Genomic DNA, 26933 nt, shown 5'->3' with positions numbered 1-26933 from the left:
GTTGGGGCGCCCTGGCGTGAGCAGGAGTGGTGTGGCATCCCCTGTTAGGGGAGGGTTCCCCCGGGAAAGGGAGGAGGCACCGAGCGCGCCGGGCGGTGGAGACACGCCTGCCCGGCCCGGACCTGCGCTCCGGGGTTGGCGGCCTCCCGCGAGGGGCTGGGGAGCCGGCTGGACGCCCGGCTGAGACGTGTCCGGGGCGCGGGGTTCCTGCGCCCGGGCGCCCCCAGCGGGTTCCGGGAGGCGGCCGGTGCGCCCCTGTCTTGGGCGCGGGAGCGAGCGCGCGCGCGGGTCGGGCGGAGAGCCGGCGGGGCCGGCGGGAGGTGGGGAATGCAGGAGTGGAGGACGCGGCGGCCGCCGCAGAGGCAGCGCCCCGGGCAGTAGCTGCAGCCCGGGCGGCGGCGGCGGCGGCGGCGGCGGAGCGGCTGTGCGCAGTCGGCAGCGCAGCCTCTCTGCTCGGCCTATCTCCGGCTGCTCCGACATCCCCTTCCTCCCGGCCCCATCTCTGGCGTAGGGTGGCCGACGACTAAGCCGCTGCGAGCAAATCCCTAAAAAAAAAAGAAAAAAGAAAAAGAAAAAGAAAAAAAAAGCCGCATTGGAGGAGCCTGGCCGCAGGACCCCTCCTCCCTGGCGCCCCTCACCCCTCGCTCCCCCCCAACCCCCCCGCTCCCGGGCGCCCGCCTCCCTCCTTCGCGGACTGTCTCCCGACTCGCCGGCTGAGAGCCCTTTTTGACTGCGAGCGGCGGTAGCGGAGCAGAGGCGGCGGCGCGGGACCTGCAGTCGCCCGGGATTCCCTGCAGGTGACGATGCTCTGGTTCTCCGGCGTCAGGGCTCTGGCTGAGCGTCCCTGCCGGCGCTCGCCCGGGATTACCTGCTGCGTCTTGCTGCTGCTCAATTGCTCGGGGCTCCCCATGTCTCTGGCTTCCTCCTTCTTGACAGGTAGGGGAGGGGGCGGGAGGGACCGGCCCTCCGGGACACTGGCTTAGTACCTGGGAGAGGAGGCGCTGGCTTGCCCCGGGGACGGGAGGGGGGGAGCGAGCACCTTGGCGCCTGCCACTCACCCGCTGGCCGATGGGGGTGAAGCGAAGTCCGCCGTGTTAAGGGGTGGGAAGGCAGTGAGTAGGTTAAGGGATGGAGGACCGAGAGGCTGTTAACACGAATATAGTGATGATAGAAATTCTTCTGTGGAATTTGAGAAGTTTCTGTATCTTTGTTGTTTTCCTCAGCCCCTATTTTGATTTCTTCTCCTCCAGGGCATATCAAGGAAAAAATTCGCACCGTTTTCCACACATCCTTCTTTCTCACTCTGGAAGGTTCCAATATAGCTTCTGTGTTCGCAGTGCTTTTTTAAAGCACTAGCTCTCCAGACTTTGAATTTAAAGAAACCGTCATATTTAAAAAGGGTAATACTAGCGGAAATAAAATAATGGTATGCTTTCAGGCAGGTGAAGACCTCAGCTGCTATTCTGAAAGACATACTTTACTGACACCTGGTGCAGAAAAGAAAATATTAAGTCAATTTTTAAGAGAAGAGGCGAGAGATTGTTTCAAAAAGTGATTTAAACTCAAGACAATCTGAGGCAGATTCATATAAAGGCCTGTTCGTTGACGCAGTCCTGAGTTTTGTTCAGCCCTGTTGTCCACTTTGAAATTTTTTTTTGCATATGGGGGTATGTGTTTAGTTGAAATACCTTCATCAAGGAGGCGTATTATTAAAGATTCAGTGAAATAGTTGGATTTGTGCTTAAGCCATCTGAGAGCAGAAAATCTATCTCTATATGACAGTCTTTTTTTAAAACTTCAAATAAAACTATTTAAAATAATTATTTTTTGGGGGGGAAATTTGTTTTTGTTGAGTTTGATAATTTAAAACTCATTAGGGATTTCTGAATTTGGTAGTCGCTTCAAAAAAAGATTAGTGTAAAATTAGATGTTTGCAATAATGCCATTAAACAAAATTTAAATTGATTATTATTTTTTTTCATTTCAGGTTCTGTTGCAAAGTGTGAAAATGAAGGTGAAGTCCTCCAGATTCCATTTATCACAGACAATCCTTGTATAATGTGTGTCTGCTCGGTAAGTATAGAGATCAGGTAATGTGAAGTCAATTACTCCCTTTGACAAGGTGAATCCATTAAACGTAATAATATAACCAGATCTTAAAAATTGTTTTTAGTCCTTACGAAACTGCACATAGCTGGTGAGTTGAATTCAGCTGAATTTCTGAGTTGTATAACTTTGGGAATTTATGTTTCATGAGGCTTAGGATTCTTATTTTTGACATCATCCTTATAGAAAAAAAATTAAGATGGACTTTGTACAGCACTGTCCCAGTGATAATTACTGTTGACACTCTTAGTTCCCAGAGTGGCTCTTGCCACCAAATCATAGGTGCCATCAAACTTTCTGCCTTGGTTCTATCATCTTAGTGAGAAAATGATGAGATAACATTTAGGTATAAAGGTCAGGGATAAGATATGTGACAAAGGGTAAGAGAGGTGACAGTTACAAAGAAGAAACCTGAGGACAAGATGTAATCTTGGATTTCTTTGCCTGTTTTATACCCTAAGATCTCAAAAACCGTCTTTATATTTCTGATCTGGAAGCATGAGTCAGAAAAGACATTCTATCCCTAACAGAGAATGACACTTGGCTGTCGGCTGCTTAGTTAACACTGGCAGTGACAATAGATTCAAAAGCATAATTTGTTGCAATTTATATTAGTTTAAGAGTTAATGATAAGATCGAATGAGTAACCACATGGGGGAGATTAAGTTATATGAACAAGAAGTTCTGAGATGAAATAGGGACTCACAAGGAGCAAAATTTTTGCTTCAGAGTGTTTTATATGCCAATCGCCATTGGCAAAACTTGGCTAAGAACTACACATCACAAAACCCTACTGGAAGAACATTCAGGCAGTCAAATGCAAAGCCCCAAAGTGAAAGAGGACTACTAGTTATCAGATCAACATGCTGTATGGAACTGGGGAGGGGAGTCTTCTCAATTTAGGGGAAAGCCAAGCCATCTGGGTTTAAACTACCCAAACTTTTTCATGACAAGGGATGAGGTCAGTGTTGCAAAATGATAAATGAGTGAAGGTGAATGCCTGTATCAGATGATTAGCAGGTTCTGAAGACTAAGGGAATCAACAGACAGAAGTAAAAAGCCAGTACATCTGCTGAGATGGTAAATATTGCTGCCTTAATAAAAGCCAAGAGGAGGGGCTCTTTGGATTTTGTTTATGAGTTGCCATGTTAATTAGTGATCCTTCACTAAAGGACCTGTTGAGAAGAAACTTGGTGTTTAAATTTTGTATCCATTTTATAGTTACAAATGTGGTGTGTGTGTGTGTGTGGGTGGGGGGTGGAGAGGGAGAGATAACCTTCCCAGTTCATTGATCTTATCTGTATAATACGAATGAATTATTTTATCTTAATCTCTTAAGATTTGGGGGGTGGGGAATTCCTGAGTAACATTTAAATGTGCTTGGAGTTCCACATGTGAAAATACTGTTTTACTCCTCAGCAGTCTTACTACTCATGAAGTTTAAACATATAGTTTGCAAACTGTATGTTCCCAAGTAACATTATGAAAAATTCTATACAGAATAATCCCCCTTCTCAGTATTCTCCTCAGGGTGGAAAATAGTGCCTTTCTCTGAAAGCACAGCCTTACTGATAATAAGATAGATGTTAGAATCCTGCCATTTTGAAGCTAAAAGAATGAATCTGAAGAGAAAAGATGAATGAATTGGAATTCAAGTGGGAATGATTACTTATCCTGGAAAAGTATTGATTAAGCTCAGAAGGACAATCGGTTCATTTATATCTAACATTTAGAGGTATCTGCTTTGAGTGAAAGCTGTCAGGAATCCTTTCTAAACAGGTGAAGTCACGACTCTGGCCATCCAACTCACTTGTTACTTTGTAAGATGCCTCAGAGTTCTTTCAGGAGCCAAAAGGTCCAGTGATATATTACCCTGACCTTGCAGGGGTGTAGGATTATGGGACCCCAGCTGTCATAGTTAGTGCTTCCCAAACATTTGTAATGACTTGATAAAATTGAGAAGGAATAGAGGATTGGCCACTTCTATATTTGTGTGTGTTCTTGTAAGTTTCCAAGGGATCCACTGCAGAACAAGGATTTCAAAGCACCCCAGCCTGCTGTGAGGCTGGTTGGCGTTTTTACACTTAGGCTGGAAGGTAGCCATATTTAGCAGATAGATAATATCAGTGGTAGCAACATTTATATTGTTGGCACTTATCTAAGCCTACATTATTTCATTTAACCTCCACAAAAATCCTTTGAAGCCCTTTACCCCCATTTTACAGACAAGGAAACTGAGGCTAAAGGAGTCTCCTAGCTTGTGAAGTTCATATTTTAGTAGATAGAGCTGGAACTAGCTCTCGGTTTCATCTGCCTCTAGAGCACATCCCTATCATCGAGTGGAACAGGCTATTTGCTTAAAGATGTGAAAAAGCAAGAAAAAATTAAATTGTTGAGTTATTTTACTTCTTGGTCCTGTGTGAGTTATTTTGTTTTTCTCTTTTGAGTCTTTTTGGAGTTCAGTTAGCTAACATTTGTTAATCACATTATATGAAAGGAAAATCTCGTTATGATTTCAGTTGACTTGCAGGGAGCTTTAGTTGTGAGCTAGTTTTATGTATGTACATTAAAAGGGTATGTAATAGTCAAAACTGTACTTTGGATAAAGAAAATAGTCATATTTAGTTTGTGTTGGTCCAGCCTTTTGGCAAAAAGGTACTTAAAGCTGAGCACAAGCTCATATCTTATTTCATAACATGTACTAAAAAAAAAAAAAAAAGCTAACCTCAACGTATGCTTAAAAAAGACGTAAAATGTTACAGTTGGGAGGAAATAGGTGGCACAAAGTCCTGTATATAATTACGGTGTAAAAGCTTGAAAAACCCCACAAAATCAACTTGGCCTGATTTAAACTTTTAAGCTCCGAAATGTTTTAAAGGTGGAATGAGCTCATTTCTGTGGGAATTTTGAGGATGACAGCGGATGCAGTGGCCACGGCAAGCAGAACTGAATAATTGTATTCTCACTTATCCTCATCTGCTAAGGCCCAGCATCTTGCCAGAATCAGCTGTGATCCAAGAATAACCTGTCTGTTAGCTGGTGATGGATATAGTTTTAAAGTGTAGGAGTCAAAAAGCTTCAGTTCATCTATTCAAGGGGAAGGTGAGAAGTTGGACCACTGTCATGAAATTGAGGGAATCTGGTGGGCACTTTAAACATGCAAGTGCTCCATTGTTTAGTTAGAAAGCAAAGCGTGGCTTTTCCCCACCTTAAAAAATGGTCTTTTATGGGGCTGGGGAAGAAAAGGCTCAGACTTACTGCTGTTTTGTATGATTCCCCCCCCCCCCCACCCTTTCTGCTGGAATTTCCCCCGCAGAATGCCTAGGAAAACACATGGGTGTGCCTTTCTTGAAGTATGGTGATAAGTCACCTTCAGATAATGAACCCAGAGCAATTCTTGGGATCTTTTGGGCATCCCCAAATCCACCAAGTGTGCCAGGGAGGTGGTGCTCCTCCTTCTTGTCCCTTTCCACCTAACTGTCACATAGAAGGAAGCAGGACAAGCCAGTGAGTTCGGCCCGGTACTGGAAACCTGAGAAAACTTTGGGGGCCAGGACTCAGAAAACCAGAAGTCAGTCAGAGCTTAGTTTGGCATACATTTGTTCAGCAAAAAACATTATTCTGAGGTTTAAATTTCCTCTTTTAAATCCAGAGGTGCAATGTAGAAATGGACCCTCTGCTCATAAAAAGCAATGTGAAATTTGGTGTTACAAGAAGGGCGCCTCCACCTATCTTGGAGTCAACCAAGTGGTGAGAACAGAGGAGACTTTGTCTGCTGTCTTCTACTTTTTAATTACAAAAATCCTCTGTCACTAAACAAGTAGCTACCAGCATCTTCGGTTGTCTGGGGTGCCTTATCTCTGTAAAAATCTCATTTTTTTATTGTTTAAGCTAACTGGCTAGAGAGTAGATATCTATTATCTGAACAAGTGTTAGGCACATGTTTGAGAATGAGGGAGATAATGTTGTATCAGGATTCAATTTGTGTGTGTGTGTGTGAGGGGGTGGGGAGAGAGAGAGAGAGAGAGAAAGGAAATATGAAGTAGTCTACATGTGTTCAGACAGATACTGCCCTTAGTATGGCACATATACACAGATTGCCATATTTTTTGAAAATTGTTTTGTATCATGTTTAGACTTTGGATGCTCACTAAGGCAGTGATCGGGATGTGTTTGTTTGTTTATTTATTTCCTGTTTAGAAGGTGTTCTGATTAATTTCCTTTCCACAAAATGGTGTATTGAATAGAGCAGTTTTAAGGGGAGGTAACTTATTTATAGCATTGTGCTGGCAAGTTCGCCAGTACCAGCTCTGAGGCAGTTATTTCTACCCATGCTTCACTGAGGCTGAGAGAGGCCGAGCAAATGTCCTGAGGTTATACCGTTCCTAAGAGACAGACGGGGATGTGAATCGAGTGCTTTCTCCACTAAACTGATTTGCTTTTACTAGTTGTTTACTATTTAAAAACACCTATAAATACTTCCAAGAGCTTCAGAGAATTATTTCAACCTCTGCAAAGCTGACAGAGGCTCTCTTTGGGGGCGGTTAGAGTGATTTTGGTCTTGTAACACACACCAATTCTGGAATTTGGGGGGCCCTTTCAAAGGAAGACCCACAGTTCAGGCAGCTTTTGTCTGGCATTGCATCATATTTTGGCAAAGAGCTTGGGTGCTGACATCAGACAGGCCTGGTTCCAATCTAGGCTCTGTCACTCACTGGTGGTGAACTTGGGAAGGTCGCCTTAACTTTTGAAGGCTTGGTTTCCTCATCTGGAGAGCGGGATGAACGTCCATACGAAGCTCAGAGAGCTGCCATGAGAATGAAGTGAGCGGCCTCGTGGAAGGCTTGGCCCAGAGTTTGGCATGGAGTGAGCTCTCTAGAATGATTCATTGTTGTTGTTGTTGATGATGACATTATTGTTTAAATTCTTATTTCCTCACATGGAGTAGGATGCAAAGTTTCATCAGAAAAGGAAGAAAAAAAAAAAGAAGAAAAAGCATGGGGATAATGATTCCAAGCCCACCCATCATTATGAATGAACAGGGCTAAGTCAGGAACATTTGTGGGCTTTTCTGTCCCTCCAGACTTGAACTGGGCTGATCTAGACGGCTTCCTTATTGGTCCAGTGGTCTGCGAGCCCTGGTGTAAGTTTTCCCCTTGCTCTCCATTAAACACTAAAAAAACTTTCCATGGAAGAGGGGCCTCGTTTTTCTGCAGAGTATTTACATCTCTATGCCTGTGGGGTCACCTTCACTTGTACTTTTATTGGCAGAGGGATAGAGTTGGGACTCAGGAGCGCCGTAATTCTGGAAAAACTGCCTAGTGGTCTGGCAGCATGGGGATTTTCCTGGCCCGCCTCGTGGAAGTCTCTCAACCCCGTTCCAGACCTGAGTGGGTTTTTGCTGCCTATTTACTCGTGTGCTCCCCTTCCCCATTCCCATCCCCATCCCATTTCAAAGATGCTTTCATTTCATTCGTAGACTCTGGCCTTTCAAGTGCACACCAGTGGTAAACTGTGTTTTAAGTGTAGGAAATGATGCTGAGGAAGGGGAGCCCTTCTGCCGATTGGGATACGGATATGGTGAGGCAGAAGAGGAAGACATAGTTAGAAAAGTCAGGCAAGGCAAAACGATGGAAAATAAAGTGAATTAATAGAAATTTGTGGCACCAATAAAGGATATCACTTTTCCGCACCCTCTTCTGTGGCACTTCTGTCCAGCTGATGGTATATTGACTCCTTTGTGATAAAAAGAAGACGAATAACGCCACCTTTCATGGCGCCGGGCGGTCAAGTGTGCTTGTTGAACTTAGTTAAGATCAGCAGATGAGCTGAGTGTATATTTTAAGACCTCTTGACTCCCAGATCTAATTCTATAAAACACTACTCAAAGCACTAGGGATATAGCAGGTTATAATTTCAATAATATTATTCTTTCTTCCTTCTCTCCACACTTCCTTCTCCCCTTCCATTTTATTTTATTATTTTTAGCCTTTTCTGTGTTTGAAGCATTGTGCTGGTTGGGCACCTCGGGGAGGCAAAGACCAACAGGACAGATCCTTGCCCACAACCTAGTGGGGGAGAAAGACCCAGGCATAAATAAGTTCCACAGGAGTGACAGAAAGAGCACTATAATCGACTTGAACCCAAGTACTAAGGGAGTTGCAGTTGAGTTCTGGCTGGATTACCTGGGACCCTGACAGGGGGAGGAGAGCTGGTCTTGGCAAGGCATTGTCGGAGGAAGGGCACAGGGGAGTGTGTGCCTGGGGACTGTGGAGTGCGCCGAGTCCCGCGCGCCCGAGGCTCTGGTACAAGCTGGAGGTAGAAAGCTGGGTGCAATAATAAGGAGATCGGTTCCACTCATGTAATTGGGAGGATTTCCTATTTTGGTGCAGCCACGTGACACCATCAGATGTGTTTTCTGTAAGTGCCTCGAGGATTTTCCGCGGGCATGTTTCAAGTGTGGAGAGGCTGGGGTCTGGACAGCAGCCTCCAGGGATGTGTTGAGAGCGGTCGGGCGAGAGTAAGCAGCAAGCCAGTGAGAGCAAGGAGCATGGGCAGTGGGACTGGAAGGAGGCATGGGGGTAAACCAATGTTGCTCATTCTTTTGAATTTCTTTAACCACCTTCCGGTTCTAGAATATGTGGTTTAAAAGACTCCAGGCCACACCCAGCAGGACAGGAGTTAAAATGCAGTGTCATTATGGTAGAGTGATGTGCCAGGGTGTATCTGTAGCAGTCACTTTGCTGATCACTTGGTGCCTCTAGAGCAGGGTGCTGCCACCCGAAGAGTTTACTTTCCAGAGCAGCCTTTTCAAAATTCCATTTTTGCTCTCTCTTGTTGCATGACTCATTTGGCAAATTATTGCATCTGTTAGATATTGCCATGATAGTATGTGGTAGCACAAATTTTATACAATAGTCAAAATTGTGTAGCCCCCCCTTAAAAAAGTCTATCAATGTGCTGGGACCCCTAGACTTGCAGAGGAATTTCAGAGCCCAAGTTGATAGAACTTGACAATAGAACAGATGGCAGAAGTGAGAGATGGAGTGAATTAGAGGGAATTTCGAGAGTTCTACCGGTGGTATAGACAATGTAGGAAGAGAAGAGGTCACTGATGTGGGTGCATGAGAATGAGTTTAGGCCTGATGAGTTGGCTTTGATGACCTTCCAGGTAGAAGGGCCCAGTAGGCTTGGTAGAGAAATCAGGACCAGAGGACAGAGACATCTGTTAACTGCCTGAATTGAAATACACTTCAACACTTTGGGAATAAATTATTTGTCTACACTGAGCTTTCAAGCAATGGGTCTACAAGAGTAATTAGAAGAAGGGTTATATTTAAGGGAAGGGTAGAAAAGGAGAAACCCATGACAGAGATTGAGAAGTAGTTATAAGAGAAGGAGCAGAACCAGGAAAGTACAGACCAAGGCTGAAGATGTTTGAAGAATAGAAAGACCAGTGGTAATAAATACTGCAGTGTTAGGCTGAAGATTCTAGAATATCAAAGAAAGAACTTTCTCATCATCTTATCGGACTATTGGAAACAATCAGTGATGGTGTCCACCTCCCTAGTACCTGCTCTACGTTTTCACATGGAATAGAGTTCATCGTAGATGAGGAATTTGCTGGAACCCTGTTTGATAGAAATCCAGAACTAAGATTGCTGTAGGGATTTTGAAAATTTAGAGCAAGAATCACAAATTTTCCAAACTTTGATTTGGAAAGATCTTAGTAAAAGTAAATAAATACCACATGAAATTTTAAAAGGTACCAAAACAAAACTAATTTCATGGATAAAAGCAATATACTTTTCCAAACATCTTTGGAATGTTTCTATAGTTAAGTGCAAAATGGACAAGGCCACGAGGCTTTTTTTTTTTTTTAATTGAGCAACAATATAAAAGAGTCTGGCTAACATAAAATCTTACCATTATAAACTTTCAACTTTGTTCTATTAAGCTGCTAATGGTGCTTTAAAAAATATTATGATCTAATTTAATCCCTTAGCTAGATCTTCAGGAAAAGTACTTTCTGTCTTCACTAAATGTTTAATATCTGCTTTGTCATTGAAGTACAGCTGTGGAGTGGCAGTGTTGGTGTCTGAAATTATGGGTTCAAGTCTCGTGGGGGCCACCTGCTCTCTGTGCATCACTGAACAGGTGACCTGTACTCTCTGAGCCTTAGTTGTGAGTCCTGGGCAAGTCGCAATGGCGTGTGCACCCTTCAGCTTCACCTCTAAAGAGGAATAATCATGCAGACCCTAATCTGTTGACTGGAGCCATTAACTGAGGTGATGTATGTGGGTTAAATGCACTGATGTTTGGGAAAGGCCTTTGTTAAGAGTATAAGTGGAATTATTAAGAGCAAGAATTTGAATAGAAGAAAGTAAAGTGTATGCCATAAACCAGTTTTTAGCAGATAATTCAATAAGTATATTTTTTTAGGAACAATAGTATAGTGATTCCTATGTCTACTCCTTAAAAGGTGTAAGGCTTTGGGTGAATTGCCTAATATTCTGTATCTCTTTGTCTTTATTATAGGGCTTTGGTCAGAACTGTGGGTTAAAACGTGTAAAGTTCTAGGGGCACTTGGGTGGCTCAGTCAGTTAAGCGTCTGACTCTTGATTTTGGCTCAGGTCATGGTCTCAGGGTCAGTGTGGGCTCTGCTTGGGATTCTCTTTCTCCCTCTCCCCTTCCCCCCATGCATGCTCGTGCTCTCTCTCTCGCAAATAAATAAGTAAGTAAAATCTTTAAAACAACAACAACAACAAGCCTATAAAGTCTTCAGAACAGGGTCTGGAATACGGTAAGCCCTCTTGAAGCGATAACCACTGCCACCACCACTGTCGATGCGATGCTTTTAAGAAGTGATGAAATGGACTGCTCTTATTTCAGTATTTGTCGACACTTGTGAGATATGTTTACTGTGAACTTCTGTCAGGGTAGACAAGGAGCTTCAGTAGACGTGACTGCTATCTTTTCTGATAGAAGATGGAAAATGCTGGTCGTCTTTGGGACTTAGCAAGATGGATGGCTGCTCTGTTTTTCGTCTTCCAAGGCTCACCTGCTTGGTTGGCGCCCATCTACAGACAGATCACAGCGTTGCGTTCGTAGTGAGGCCTAGTTGTCCTTTTTCATCACTTGCCATTGAATCAGGAGGTGGCAGGTGGGAGGCAAGGATGTAAACCTAATTCCTGAGTGGACGTGCTGAGCCTGGCCCCTGTGAGGCCTTTCCGTCTGGGAGCGTGCAGAGTCCTGCTCTGTGACCGACTGCAGTCACTCCTGCATGCCCATGGTGTGGGGCCTCACCCTCTCCAGGTTAATCCCAGAGTCACTGATGTGACTGGATTTGGACTCCATGCAGCTTTGAATGTTTGCAACCCACAATCCCGTCACTTGCTCTGAGGGTGTGCGTCGTCTTCTCTTCACCAGCATGCTCTGTGTCGTGGTGTAGGTACTTGGGTGAATTTATGTCTTACGAGATGAAGTCTGAAAGTCTGAGAACCTCGTCCAGTCATCTCTGCAAGCTCCGTATCTTCAGTGAGAGGTCCACAACCTTGGGACTTGAGTAGGAGTCAGCCTGGAGTTTCCTGTTTATAGTTTGGGTTGTTAACACTTGGGCTAGCTCCCCCTAGAATGGAACTCCAAGTTCCAAAACACGATTCTCCCAGAGAGTTTGTCACAGAAGGTCAACCCTCTCTATAAAAGACATCCTAAATAATCATTACAAAAACACACTTTTCCCTTTCAAAGGAATGTACTCACATTTGAAAATTTAGAGTCCTATAGACATTAAGACCGGCTTTTCTTTGTGACAAAAGGAACATTCCCTCTTAGAGAATATCCTGCTGTCAAATGCAGCAATGTGCATGACAGTTCAGGAGGTGTGAGAGGGAAGAATCTGGGATTATCTCACTTTTGCTTTCATAAGTCACAATGAAAAATGCCTCCCCATCCTTGTTGCTGCCCCAGCCGGTCATTTCCTCCCCCTTCCAGGGAGGCTATCTCCAAAACCTTGACACAAGCCTTAATGTTTATATTGGGTTTTGGATGTTAGCTCCCTTGGCTTCTGGAAGCTGAGTCTGTTGAAAATTATGTTTTTCTTTGAAGGACAAAGGCCTTATTGTATGTACATGTCGTGTAGTGTAATGAGGTTTTTTTTTTCTTCTCTTTTAATGTTAGGTAATGGGTGGTACTAACCCAGATCTGCCAAATGAGAAGTTCAAAGGTAGGTCTGTAACCTGAATGGCAGTTTTAAGATTTCACACAGGTAACTCAACAAGAGAAAATGAAAGGATGGGACAAGTAGCATCTCCACTGACGAGACCATGTTCCCCAGATGCCCTTCTTTGATGGAATAACCGGCAAGTGACTCTGGGAGAGGACCTGCAGCATGAGTGATGATGCCCCAGAGACACTTCAAGGAGAATGACAGTAATAATAAAAATAATAGAGATGACAGTCGGCCCATTTTAACTTATAAAAGCAGGCATTTCCAAAATAGCTCTTGTATTCTTGATCAGATAAATAGATTTTGGCTAGATGGTTTTTCATGGCCCCTGAGGCTGTCAGGCGTAGTCTGAGCATCTTATTTTTAGAACCTGTGCAGTGGGTCTCTTGGCTGGTGCTGCGGGCCCCCTCAGCTGTGGGTGACCTCAGGAAGATGAGATTGGGCGACCGGGCCTGGCCCACAGAAAGGAGGCATGAAGACCAGAAGGCCCAAAGTTGTTCTTGTATTTCTTTGGGCCTCACTGAGAGGCATTTTTAGGTTCCTTATCTTAATTTTTTTCCTCTTTCTCTATAAACATTGTTTTTCTTTCTTTCTTTCTTTCTTTCTTTCTTTCTTTCTTTCTTTCTTTCTTTCTTTCTTTCTTTCTTTCTTTTCTTTTCTTTTTCTTTCTTTCTTTCTTTCTTTCTTTCTTTTCTTTCTTTCCTTTTCTTTCTTTCCTTTTCTTTCTTTCTTTCTTTCTTTCTTTCTTTCTTTCTTTCTTTCTTTCTTTCTTTCTTTCTTTCTTTCTTTCTTTCCTTCTTTCTTTCCTTCTTTCTTTCTTTCTATCTTTCCTAGGTTTCTCTCTGAGAAATCTGTGGACCGCAGCAATGGCATTAAGGTTCCTTTCACCCCTCACTGCTTTCTTTTTAGTGAGCAAAGTAATGACATTTGCATCCTTTTTCATATTTATTTTTAGAGCTTCTTATTGGAAAATACCGGGGGGATTCCTTTGCGATTTTATTTCCTCATTAAGTAGAAGTGTCTGAGGCAAGATATGACAATTGCTCGCTCTTGGGTCGGATGCACCTGCATTGTGTCCGTGGTCTGTGGTGCTTAAAGCTTCTGCCTCTGGTAAAGTCTGTCTGTGCCATGTTTGACTGCCTCTTTCTACTTTTCAAAAATTCACAAATCCTGGAGGCTCTCACAGCCTGCTGGGTCTCTCTTGCCTTGTGGATTTAGAGTGTAAAAGCAGTAGCATCGAGACATTTCACATAGCAGTGTTTCTTGGTCTCGGGGGGGACATTATTTTCTGAATGAGAGGACATGAACGATTAATCAGGTATTCTCCCGCTGGAGATCTGCTATGCCAAAACAGTTTAGGGTCTCACCATGTACATGTGTTTATGCTTCTTGCGGGGAACGGGGCCGATTGGAATTGAGATGTGGTGATTTCCTGTTTTCAAGCACTGGTGAGACAATGGTTCTGTGCCCGGTGGACTCACTTGAGGTCAGCTCCCAGTCCCATTAGCACACAGGTGAGCACTGGGATGGAAATTCCTTTCCCCTACGAGGTGACTCAAGTCAGAATTTGGGGAAAAGCTGGATGGCCGGGAAGGGGACAGGGATATGCCCTTTTCTCCAGTCTCATTAGTCCAGGGGTGGTTTCCTTTGTACGAACTAGCTTTTCTTTCTCCTTACTGGGATGTGCTGGGCATGCATGTCCCACAGAGCAGTGGCTTCCTTGTTCTTGTGAGTGCTTGTGTGTATGCGTGTAGGGGAATAGTTGGGATTTATTAAAAACATGCACATTTTTTTCCTATTTTGTATAAACCATACACTGGACAAGGGCAAAGAGAAGCTTGCTTAAAGTAATTTACATGCTGTTTGGCCAAGTGACAGATGTATACAGTTCCCAGATTTTGGTGTTTGGTTGAAGTGTATGAAAATTTTGATATTTGGTGAATATTAAAGAAACAGCAATTTTTGTGGTTCAACCTAATTCATACTTTGAGCATCTTAAGACTTTCTCACTGGACAGAGTTACTCTGACAGGTTATTGCAATGTATCTGAATGAGGGGGCCTTTAAATTAAGGCTGAATTTACACTGGGATCATATACTAAACCTAAAATGTGGTGAAATAGTGAAACATGAACACCTCTCAATCTCTGGCCCCCCAGCTCTGAATTAACGGGCTCTCTGTACATCCGCAGACCCCTTCTGCTGGTGGTGGGGGTGGAGAGGAGGTAGAGAGGGAAGCATTCACTTTCGTACCAACGAGAGGGAACACAGGACATGGTGTGTGCTCGGCAGGGAACGTGGGAGCTGAGTTGCAGGACTGAAGGAGGAAAATGATTGATGGTCATTAAACTCAGCACATATTTATTGAGCATTTATGTTACTAGTGGCCTGAGGCACTGTGAGATTGGAAAAACACTTTTTAAAAAAATGAACAAAAAGATTAAATTATGTTCCAGATAGTTTTGAAGTTAGATAGCTTATATTGCTCTAGAGTTCTTTGCAAATTGATGAACTAATGTAAGCCACAGATATTAACTCTTGGTTGGAATATTTGATTAATCAGAACAAATTATTATTCCATGACTGTGATAGGTTATACACACACACACACCCCAATGTGCACGCGCATGCATAATATGTATGTGTTTAGTGTAACATAAGATAATGGAACTAGTTTGCAAACTACCTTCTATCACTAGAGTCTAAAATAAAAGTGTGAACGTGGGATTGAACCAGTAGTTGTGTGCGTGTGCAGGGAGCCCCTTCGAGCAGAGTTTTGGGCACTGGTGACAGGAGCAGGCAATTGAGTCCCCGTGGCTGGCGGCCCCTCCCTCTTCCTGGTCCTCACCCAGATACTTCAACATGACTGCTTATGTTATCTCACACTAACAGGTCAGTGGTAAGGATTTTGCCTTGGCTCTCAGTTTGTAATGTGCCTAAGAACCAGGAGGGGGCTTGTTAAAAATGCAGGTTCAGGGGTTCTCCTCCAGAGACTCTGACTCCAAGGTCTGGTGGAGACCGAGAATCTCCATTTTTAATAAACTCTTCCAGTGACTCTACACGGAGGCCCATTTTTGAAAAACTCTTTCCAACTGAGGTTAGTGGAAAGAGAAGGATGTACAAATAGAAACATAAATATAGGTAAATTCCTCGATGAAGCAACATGTTAAATAGGGGTTTGGGACAATTGAAGTTCTGTTATTGGTACAAAACCTAACAGTGGGTCAACTCCCATTTATAGATTATTGTTTTTGTGGGGGCTTTCACACAATTCTCTTGCACGTTAATGGTATTTATTGAAGTGCTACTTTTTCTCTCCATGTCCTTTCACTCTCAAGCCTCCTCTAGTCGCCTGATTGGAATTAATCATTTGTTCTTCGAAGACTTATGTTGGTCACTCTCGTTATAACCCTTACTCCTGCCTACCCTGAAGTTTTGTTGATTATTTACATGGCTGTCTCTCCTGTTGTACTTTAAGCTTCTTCAAGGCAAGAATCGTGTCTGACTTCTCACTACCGTTCGAAGCATCTAGAATAGCACCTCTTAACAATGATTTTATGAATAAATACTGTGTTCATAAATTAGGGGAAGCCTGAACTTCAGTTTTTTCAAAGCCACACTGTGAGTTAAGGTAGGTAGGTTTTCTCAAGAAACCTATTTCACAGGTGAAATAATTAAAGCTCAGAAAAGTAAAGCAAGACACAGCTCACACTGCAGATGAGCCAGAGTTGGGATTATGATTCTAGTACAGGAATCCTGCACCAGCCCGGGTAGACTCCACTGAGATATCTTTCAGAGAATGTTTCCTGACCACAAGGGTTGAGGAAGCACCCGGGGTGAGGGGGGTGAGTGAGAGACACCCAGCAAATAACTTCCCCAGGTTTTAGGTTTTTAGGAGTCCCTGCGGTCCAGTTAGGTAGAGTCCTGACTAGTGCCTTTGGGTGGGACAGGCTGACCCTCTGGGTTGCTGCCAGCCTTTTTGTATGATGGATTCCCACAGGGATACACTCTGTTTTCTTTGGTCTTTCTGTGATGGGCAGCAGCTGCAGGATAAAGCTGATGTGACGTATGTTTGTTGCTTCTTCAGCATGAGCCAACTAGATGTAGCCATTTGACAAAAAAGCCAGGGTTTTCGGACTGATTTGCTGGGATCCAGCAGCATCTGGAGGAAACAGGTAGTTGATAAGGAGTGGAGGACCCGGTGAGGTGGGGTTTGGAGACACCCCACTGCAAGCCCTTCCATTCCCAAACCTCCATAATAGAAGCTGTTTCCTTCTGCTAACCATTATCTGTGCTGCAGACACCTTCCTCATCCAGAACAGAAGTATTCTGGGAAAGTTGAGTTCTTTTCTCTCTCTTTATGCCACCCCATTTGTGCTCGCACCTTCTTTTCCTTGATCAGGGAGAATGTAAAGTTGAGCTGTTGCCTTCACTTAATTCTGGTTGCATTGCTAAACTGTTTCCCATACTTTTAATGAGAATCCTTAAAATTTTTTTTTTTTAAGTTGGCCTGGCATTCCATTATTCCAGGGTTTCACCTTTATCATCTCCATCTTTATTATTTTTTACCATGTTATTTTCTTTCTCTGTTATTAGCTCAGCATTTCCATGATGTCACCACTCCTCAAGTTTTCTGTCTTGTTTTCCTCAGTTTCAGTTTCTAATTCTTGGTTTCAGCCTGATAATGAGACGCACAAACAGAATTACAGTGGGGTGGTTGTTCTTCCTACAGAAACCATGGCGGCCAGACATGTGAGGGATGGGGTGGGGAGCCGTCTGGCACACGCAGAGTTGGAAGAACCGGTGGAAGGCCAGGGGCAGGCCATTTGTGATAAGGATTAAGGGGTCAAGAAAAGGATGGCTAGGAACAGCTAAAGGGCTGGCTTAGATCAGAGCCGAGTGCCCAGGTGGGGGGTTAGTAAATATTTTCTGCTAATGATGATGTGCTGATATCGTTGAGCCTGGTGGAGAGAATGCCCAGGGGAACTTTAAGAGCCTTGCAATATCTGGGAAGGAAATCCTTTGTTGAAAAGACAGAGAGGAGTACAAATCCCACAGTTGCAACATATCTTTAGCTCCAGCTTCTCCGCTGGCCTCTCTGCCTCTTGCTCACTTCCAGAGTGAGCCCCAAAGTGGTTGTGGGGTGTTGGCTTCCCTGCTTCTTGGCCAGTGCCTGCCTGTGAGTCCAGGCCTCTTCCCTAGATCCCTCTATCCTAGTTACCCTGCTGTAGATGAGATCACACTCCCAGCTTTGAGCCACATTTGCTGCTGATCAGGAATTGAAAGCAGGGTCTGACTGTGGACTCTATTCATCCCAGGACTTTGGCTCTAGGTCTTAGTATAACTGAGAAGGAAAACTTAAAGGATTTCTCCCTTCCTTTTCTTTCCATTACTCCTAAGGGTTAATGTTCTCTCCCTCCCACAGTCTTCCTTAATACTCAGTTAGACTTTGGTCACTAGGCTCTGGTGGGTTTGAGCCTTGTTAGTTGGGGATATTGGTCCTCTTGTCAACTCTTCTAGCCAGTCAGAATTTTCCTAAACTTGAGTCTACTTCCTCAGAGATGTAGCTTGGCAGGCATGGTGTTTATTAGCAGTAGGGGCAAGAAGCACACAGCAGCGGCCAAGACATCTACTGAGCCTCAATGGCTGACAGTGACAGGTCCATCCTGAAGTATCCTGGTCTCTAGGTATCTGGCATGGTGGCAGGTGCTGCAAGAAGGTGACCCCTGGTGGTCACTGGATTCATGTAATAATCTCAGGCAGTGATTTGGTACAGGTGTGCGTGTGTGTGTGTGTGTGTGTGTGTGTGTGTGTGGAAGGACTTCGCATGTGTAGTATTCTCTTAGATTTGCATGATGGATTTATAAGAATTTTGTTTATCTGGCTACTCCTTCCTGGACCTTTTTTTTTGCTGGGTCTTTCATATCTTCTCAAACTTTAAATATTGGAGGGCCCCAGGATCCAATCAAGACATTTTCTCTGTTTACATCTTACCCTAGGTGATTTTATACAGATTCATGGCTTAAAAACCATCGATATGCTGAATGTTCCCTCATTCATGCTCCCAGGTCTCTCACTCTTCAAGGGCAGACTCCTATCTGAATGTGTCCATGGATGTCCAGGAAGCACCTCTGACTTAAGGTGGCCCCCAACAGAGATCTCTGCCCCACCCCTTCCCCAAATCTAGTCTTTTCCAGCCAGCAATGTCAACCGCAGTGTTCCATTTTCTCAGGCCGTCAGCCACGGGGTTTTTGATTCCTCTTTCTCTTATACCCTATGTTCAATCTATTAGCAAATCTTGACAGCAAAACTTGAAAATATACCTGAGAATTTCTGACTACCTCCATGATCACCTTTTTTTTTTTTTTTTTTTTTGCCTCTGGATGATATATTATCAACCAGCGACCATTTAAAAGTATATATCCAATTATTTCAGTTATTTATGAAAGACCTTCTGGTAACTTCTCATCTCAGTCGAAACACAGTCTGAAGTATAACCGTGGTCTGCACGGCCCTCCCAGATCTGGCTCCTGATGCTGCCTCCGGCCTCCCCTTCCATTGCACAAGGGTGCGTTTGTTCTTTCCTGTACGTGGAACATACTTATCCAATATATTACCTATTCTCATCCCCTCACTCTGGTCTCAGAGGAAATGTTTCCTTAGTGGAGGCTCAGAAAGATTTAGGGGAGGGGTGGGACAGAGATCTCTGTTGGGGCCATCTTAAGTGGCAGGTGCTTCCTGGACATTCATGGGTACATTTGGATAGGAGTCTGCACTTGAAGGGTGAGAGAGCTGGGGGCATGAATGTGGGAACATTCTGCATATCGATGGTTTTTAAGCCATGAATCTGCATAAAATCACCTAGGGTAAGGATGTAAACAGAGAAAGCATCTTGACTGGATTCCATTCTCCCCAGTACACATTGTCACTCTGTGCCCTTGTCCTGCTTCATTTTCTCCAAAGTCCTTGTCAGTGCCTGTTACCATGCAGATATTGGTTTCCTGTAGGTCTCCCAACTAGAATATCGGCCATGTGAGGATGTCGAATCTGATGTTCATGCTGTACCCCCAGGGCCTGAGACAATGCTGGGCCCAGTCAGTGCTTATAGGTCAGATAAATGAGGATGTGCTATTCGTGTTTAATTTTTTTGATTCCATAATTTGAAGATCTAACTAATTCCAACCACCAAAATTAAATCATGAAATTTCGTTTCTACTCCAAATTCTGCTTTTTCTATAATGGTTTGCCTTTTTCATAGCTCACATGACTTTGCATATCAAGTCTGATTGGTAGGGAAATTATACAAATACATTAAAAGATGAAAAGTTGTTGCCAGTAAACAATAATATAGTCAGAGTAAAATATATAATTATAAACAATAACAATTATAAAACAAAATTTTTCCTATAGAAAGCTATTTTTTTTTAAAGAATTTCTTCTGCTCATACTTGGTAGCATGATCATTATCAGTTTTGGAATATGAATTAAAATTCAGTATGTTGGTATTTTTATGCTTTACCTAAGACATTTTACAGTTGCAAGATGCAACTTTTATTTCTTTATAACACCTTAATCAAATGTGGATTATATGCAAAGGTTGCATTTGTTGATTGTTTAATGAATTTGAAAATGAAAGCTAGTGGATTCAAACTGCATTCTAAACCTATGAAATAAATCTGTGGCTTCTCTAGTTTCTTCTGACACCTGCATGTGGCCCTTGGGAAGGCCTTGGTGAAGAGAACATGCTGCTAATGACCCTGGTGAATGAGTCAGACCAACCCTAGCTCACAGAATTGTCCTCATATGGGAATGCTATCTGGGTCTGGCTTTTTCAGTTCCAGCCAGCTAGAGGTCCCATGCTTCCCTTTGCTCCCCCATCTGATGTTCCTCAGGCTCACTAGACACCCTCTGTAGTCAGTATCGATGTGAGGACGACCTGGGAACAGGGATCTTTCCAGCACCTGATGCATCACACCGCCCTTACCGTTATCCGGAGGCAGGACGGTAGGAACCAGCTCTAAAGCCTGCCATCCCAGGGGTCCCTTTGAAAGCCTCTGTGATTGCTGGTGGTCGGGGTCAATTGTGCAGATGTCTTTAAAAGTGTCTCACTAGTGACCAGAAAGTTACTTTGTCAAGATGACAGATGGACTGCGAGCAGCCCCTCCGCCCTGCCTCTTCCCTGTGATGTCAGCTCCATTTACTTGTCAAGAGAAGGTATTTTTGTAGCTCCCAACAGCGTGCGGGCTTTCATGCGCAACCTGTGAAAACGCTTCTGTTCTGTCCTATGAAAAATCTGTTCAGTGGCTTGTTGTTGACCCACAGGAGTCGGGGGCGTTTGAGGACCTGGTGAGTCCCACCCACTGTGGGTGACACAGGCAGTGGCCTGTGCTGACGAGGGGGGCACCTTTCAGGGCTGGCCACGTGAAGACATGGTTTGCCACCGCCAGTCACCCAGGCAGGACACAAATGGGGTCTAAGACATTCTGCGTGCATATTTCGGACATGTTCCTTCTTGGCAGAGAATCATCTATGTGCACTACTAAAAGGGTTCATTGAGTTCTCAGCCCCTTTGTATGGCCAGGGAGCCCAGCTTTCGCATGGCCGTGGGCCAGAAAAGGCACTGCCGAAGTCATATCTTCATCTGTCCTTCCTGAACATCATATTGCAGCCTTTCCAGTGGAAGTTGCTCCGATTTTATTATTGTTTTTAACTCCTTCACCTTCACTCCTCAGTCTCTCCAGTCCCCCTGCCAACCTGGTGGGCAAGCTCCATGCTGTCCCCCAAAGGGTGGGAAGCTGGCTTCTGCCCTCTGCGTCATAGGTCTTGCTGGTGGTTGGAGTTGGGCTCCCATGATCTGGAGAGTAAAAGAACTCACCAGAAATGCAGACAGATGTTCGTAGAATTTTATCTCCCCTTTCCTTTTTGTTTTCTTTTCGGGTGGAGGAAGAACCAGATTCATTATTCTTCATGTGCTGAAGGGCGCACAGCAATGTAAAATAATCAGAGGTGCTGGGAGAGGTGGCTGGACCGCTTGTGTTTGAGGCTTTGCAGGGCTCCAGCCCCTCTCGAGCCCCGAGTCAGGAGCACGTGGACATTTTCTTGGAGTACCAGATCCATCCCACATCCCAGCTCTTTGATTCCCTTTTGCCTGGGGAGGGGAGAGGAGTAAGCTTGGGGTCAAATAAAGAAAGGATGGCCACCTTTACTCCTCTCAGTTCACACACCTGGCTCCTCTCCCCTGGCAGGAGGGGACAAGGTCCACCTTCTGGTTTTCCGTCCTGCTTCTGGGAGCCCGAGTTGTCAAAGCTGCATCTGTGACGGCGTCCGGTGGTCCAAACTGGCTACTCTGGGTTCCATCCATTATAGTTCCGTGAGCGTGGAGCTGCCAGCTGACCCCTTGCTCAGACGATGTACAGTCTAATAAAAACCAGGCAGTGCTACTTTCTTTGGGCTACTATTTTTATTTGGTGGTTATTTCTTTTGTGTTCTGCCATCTCTAATGTTTTGGTTCTATTTCAAAATATGATTAAACAGAATGAGGAGCTGTTTGACACTGGCCTGTTTTAAATCAGAGTTGTACTTGGGTAGCTGGGACATTCTAATGGTCTGTGTTTCTTTGTTCTGAGAGTTCCTTGAAAAGGCAAAAGAAAAAGCCAGACCTACATCCTTAAACAGCATAAGACCCCAAACAATCCCTTCCAACAAACTAAAGCCCATTAAAAAAGAATTGAAATGTCAGGTAAGTTAAATATGAAAAGGCCTCCTTATTAATCCCCCGTTGCTTCTGCTGGCACGTGTCATATTTTCAAGGTACAATATCAGGAGAGCACTGTCATTTAGTGATGTATTAGGGCCATATATCATCAGAACATCGTCTTTGTAGAGGACATGGGTACTAAAAGACACGATTCTGGCCAGACAGAACAGCAGGGCGTCTTACTTCTTTTCTCCACCCCTCCTGCCCCTCCTGCCATTTTCTTTAATCTCCCTCTGTTTTGTGTTGCAGAGAAGTGAATTTCTTCATGGGATATGACTTGTTGCAAAATAATCGGGGGGCCCCAGTGGGCTTCATAAAGTCTTTTAAATGGCTGAGCTTCAAGAGCAGCTTTGTTCAGAGTTTGCACTGTTAGCCTGGCCGGGGAAGGCGGCATTTGCCAGGGTCCGGGTCTCTGGGGTAAAGGCTTGCTGAGCCTAGCCAGGAGGAAGAAAGAATAACACTCCCAGATGTAGCGCGATGAATTGTGTGATGTTCTTGCAAGATGCTTTCACATTAAGTCTCCAAAAATATATTCTTGCAAGGTATTTTTACCTCTAGACTCCAAAAGGATAGCCTCTGGAGGCTGCCAGTCTTCCGCGGGAGGCACCCTCCTGCTCAAATCCAGGAAGAAATGAGAGGACGTGGAGGCTTCGGATCTAGGTTCTGATCTGTCTTGCAAATGACCGGGTCCTCAGAGACTGAGACTCGTTCTGAGTTTCAAGCCAGAGACTTAATCTGTCTATCTTAAAATGCACTATTTTTACTCGTGTGATCCAAATGAAACCATAAACCACTAAGGTTTATAATAGTCTGAAAATGGGGAGTGCTTAGCAAAGGCAAACATTTAGATTCCTAGTGACGAGGAAGAGATGGCTCATCTTAGCCTCTGAACCAAGCTGTGCAGCACAGTGGTTAAATCACCTTCTCTGGTATCAGCGAGTCTTGCCTTTGAATCTCTGCCCTTCCTAGCTATGTGTAAACCTGGCTAAGGCATTAACATTCTCTGTGCCTCAGTCTTCTTATCCATAAAATAGGGGTAGATTGGTACCTTCCTGAGACTTGATGCAAGGGTTAAAAAGGACACAATACATAAAACATGTTTAGCACAGTCTGGTAAATAGTAGATTTTCTATAAATACCAGGTGCTATTATTCTTAATAGTTCAGCAAGCTGCCCAGAAAACTATATGCCGCTTCACTGTTTGGTTAGCAATGGATCAGCTCTCTCGCTCTGGCTATGGAAGGGATTTGCAAAAGTGGTGGAGGTTGGGGGTTCAGAAAGATCTGGAAATGCTAATTGACATTAGAAGCAAGGGCCATTGACACCTGCCGCCTTTCCTACAGACGTCAGACATCCCCCACCTCTTGTATCTATCTTAGGACCTCATCGATTGGGAAAGAAAAGAGGTTTTGGGAGACTATTCTCTTGGCTGGGAAGTTTGAGTCATTTTCCCTATCAAACACCCTTTCCTCATCTTAGAAATGGTTTTGTTAATTTTTTTTTCTTTCTCTCCATTGTTTTTCCCTACTTTCATTGAGCTGAGAGATATGGCTCAGAGCCTCATCTTGTATACTAAGGCTTTGTAGTGGACCGAACTGCCTTTTCTTTTTTTTCTTCCAGCTCATTCTATGCAAGAATTATGGGGAAGTCAGTTGTACTATCAGTAATAAAGAACAAGCAAGTAAAAGCTTAATTAAGACAATAAATCATCAATCAAATTTAATACTGCTACTGCCAACCACTGAACTATCTCGGTTTCCCCCCATCCTCCCAGTGATTATTTTCTCGGAGGTTCAGAACAGATTTTGTCCAAAGGAGACAGGCTGGAGCAGGTACAAACTTGTGTTGTCTCCTCTATGAGTGCTCATGCTCACTTGCAAAGGATTTCCCCTGACCATATGTTCCAGAGAATCACTATATTTTATGTCCCATTTATCAAAGCCACTGACAACCAATGGAACCTGTCCCTTCTGGGTCTTTTCTTTCAGCCTTTGCCTACATCTCTGTATTCTAGAACTGTGACATTCTGCAGTCAGGTCTGTTTGCCCAAGTCTCCGCCCAGCCCTTGTGTGGCACCTTTAACTGGTTACCTTACAACAAGGGCAGGAGACCTCGCCTGTCTGACCCAGATGGCCTCTTTCCAGAAAATTTCCAGACTAGCTCAGCTATATATTAATCTATTCCTAAAATCTCAATAGTCGAGTAGGAGCTAACCTAATTCTAATATGATGCACCCATAAATTTTAATGCTGTGCCTTAGCAACTAACCTCCCCGGCTGGCCCCTTAATCCAGGCCTGGGAACCAGGCTGTGTTCCCAGGTCCACTGCTAGCTAGCTCTTCGAGGGACCTGAGACACTTAATTTTATTGTGTGCCATTCCACCATCTGCGAATCTTAAGAAACCTGTGAGGATTAATGAAATAATGTCTGCAGAGCTCTTTAGAAGAAAAGTGCTATGTAAACATGAAGTATTATTCTTCTGTTTATGAGAAGTTTTATAATATTGCCTAGGAGAAATTGTGACCTGCGTTCAAAAGCACCATAAAGTTCCCTTTGGCTCTTCTGGGGCTGGAATTGGGTTACAATGGGGAACTTCAAGGAAAAGTTGACCTCTTTGACTTCATGCATGGGGAGGCTAGAAATTCCACAGAGTATACATGTGCTGATGTCGGATCAACCTTCCTCCTGGGGAAGCTTGACACAAGACATTTGTATTCCTAAAAACAAATTCCTCTGTGAGCAGTCTCCAGACTCAAATAGTGAACCATCATCGTGTGTGGACTTCAGATAAATTCACTGATAAAAATAATTCGATTAAGGGTCACCGTGTCCTATCTGTGCTCACCGACCACGATGGCTTTTGAGTCAAGGTGAAATTCTCACTTGATGCCAGAAGTTACACGGGAGTTTTTGTGTGACCTGCCAGTGTCTGACGTCTTGTTGCCTCCAACACTGTAGACGTTTCTGGAGACTAGAGGGGAAGCTTGTGGCATGATTTCTCACTCCAGCAGCACTGAGTACTATGGCCTGGGTGTCACGTCCTGGGTTTTTTTTTTTGGCTGCTCTAGAACTTCACGGCTAAGTACCTATACTTCTGAGAGTGGTCATCCATCCCCTGGACAGTAGCCGATGATGAAGGGTACAGACCATTCAGGGTTACTATGGGTTCGCCCCCATGGAGGTTTGCAGTTTGGGAGGGGCACAAGTCGGCAGGGTTTCTAATTTAAGGAAGAGAGCCACTGTTCACCCCTTCATCTCCTCTCTGATACAACCTGGTCTGTAGGCTTCATTGACATACTGAGTGTTGTTCATTTGGGCAGAAAGAAGTATAACAACTTCGCAGCCTTCTTGATTTTCTGAAAAAGGATCTGGCACTTAGAATTTGCTAGTTTGCCAAATGACAGCTGTTTGCCTCCAAGGCAGGCTTTGCTTTCATAAGAGACAAGGATGGAAGGAAAATAATGCCATCTTCTAGAGGAAGAGACTCGTGGGGTCTGCCACCTTCCTAACGTGGCCCTGGAGTCTCAGCAGGCAGGGCACCAGGTATTTTTGTTTTAATTCTTATTTCAAGAGATTTGTGATGCTGTTTCAGAGTCTAAAAATAGAGTATTTGTCAGCTGACATTTCTCCCTGATCAGTCTCATCCTATTAGCTGCTGTGTTTTCCTCTCCAGATTTCTATTTTATTATTATTTCTTAAATATAAGTGAAAGGTCAGGTAATACTTTCCATATTTCATAATAGGATTGGTCCTGGAAGAATCTTAGAAAAAAATATCTTCAAGACATTGGCTTGAAATAGAACAAAAAAAGCATGTCAAAAACATTTTTTTTCTAGTTGCAGAAAGCAGACAGGAAAACCTCACAGTGGTGATCGGCTATCTATCTTCTCTATAGCCCCTGCCCGCCTTCAGTGAGAGATCATGTCCCTCCACACCAGACACTGAAAAATGTTCGGGAGCCCCTCATCGTCCCAGTTCCGAAGCCCAGGGAACTCTGTGCTACCACCTAGTGGCAGATCTCAGGCACAGCAAGCTGGCTGCCGGAATCCTGTTTGAACTTGGCTGTGGCTGAGGCTGTGGTTTGGCTCACAACCTTATAGAACTTTGTTGCCAGCCATGTAGACTTTTTCTTTTTTACTCCCTATGCCCCCCTTTTATTTTTGCGTGTTGGCACTTCATTTCATGTGCCTCCAGAGGCTGTGTTTTGGGTTTTGATATATTTGGTCTCTCAGAAAGGAGGCAATCATGCCGACGCCTTTGACAGCAGGTAAATCACAGGCTGGCTGACCCTAGAAAGGGATAAACACCGGGAGACAGAGACTGAGAATGAAAAATGTGATAAGGTTTATTACTCTTCTACACCGGCTAGGTCCGTTTCTTTTAGAATGTTCTGACATTTTTCTCCAGTGCTTTTCTACCACTCTCTCTGTTGCTTAGATTTGGAGAGATTCAAACCCAAGCTGGAACCTCTGGATAGTTTGTTCAAGGAAGGCAGTCTGGCTTTCAGAGGTACGATCGGCACAGCATCCAAAATGGCATAACCATCCTCATGACCAGAAAGCAGCTGGTATTTGTAGACCCTCCCATGGTTGGTGATGACACAGCTCCTGTTAGAGAGCTCATTTCACCACAGGGGAGGCACCAGTCTCCCCTGGGGCCGCTGGGCCGGGACACTGTTTTGTTCTTGTCCGTATCCTGAGTGCCTGGGAAGTAGCAAAGTGCAGCATTTAAATGTTTGCCTTTGGAGTCAGACAGACCTCTGTTTGCATTCCAAATCTGCCTTTTGCGTGACCCTGGGCAAGAATCTTAACCTTGGCTCCCCGTCTGTAAAATGGGGGTGATG

At 44.2% G+C, this 26933-nt stretch overlaps 1 protein-coding gene across 4 annotated transcripts in view; it reads left to right on the top strand.

The window, feature by feature from the left end:
- The first annotated feature begins 539 nt into the window (after positions 1-539).
- BMPER (BMP binding endothelial regulator) overlaps positions 540-26933 on the top strand; it is a 249704-nt gene continuing 223310 nt past the window's right edge. For 2 of the 4 annotated variants that reach the window (XM_045864436.3, XM_064575065.1), the window contains exons 1-2: positions 540-936; positions 1988-2073. In XM_045864436.3, coding sequence (XP_045720392.1) covers positions 804-936; positions 1988-2073 — 219 coding nt within the window. In that variant the 5' untranslated portion in view covers positions 540-803. Of the gene's footprint in view, positions 937-1266; positions 1401-1987; positions 2074-26933 lie in introns of those variants that run through there. The other 2 variants (XM_045864437.3, XM_064575064.1) reach the window with 2 other exon arrangements.

Source organism: Mirounga angustirostris, unplaced genomic scaffold, assembly GCF_029215605.1.
Source record: "Mirounga angustirostris isolate CCGP_5_RB_7025 unplaced genomic scaffold, mMirAng1.0.hap1 SCAF_12, whole genome shotgun sequence".
In the NCBI taxonomy this organism is placed as follows: Eukaryota; Metazoa; Chordata; class Mammalia; order Carnivora; family Phocidae; genus Mirounga; species Mirounga angustirostris.
This window is presented reverse-complemented; position numbering and strand designations above follow the sequence as displayed.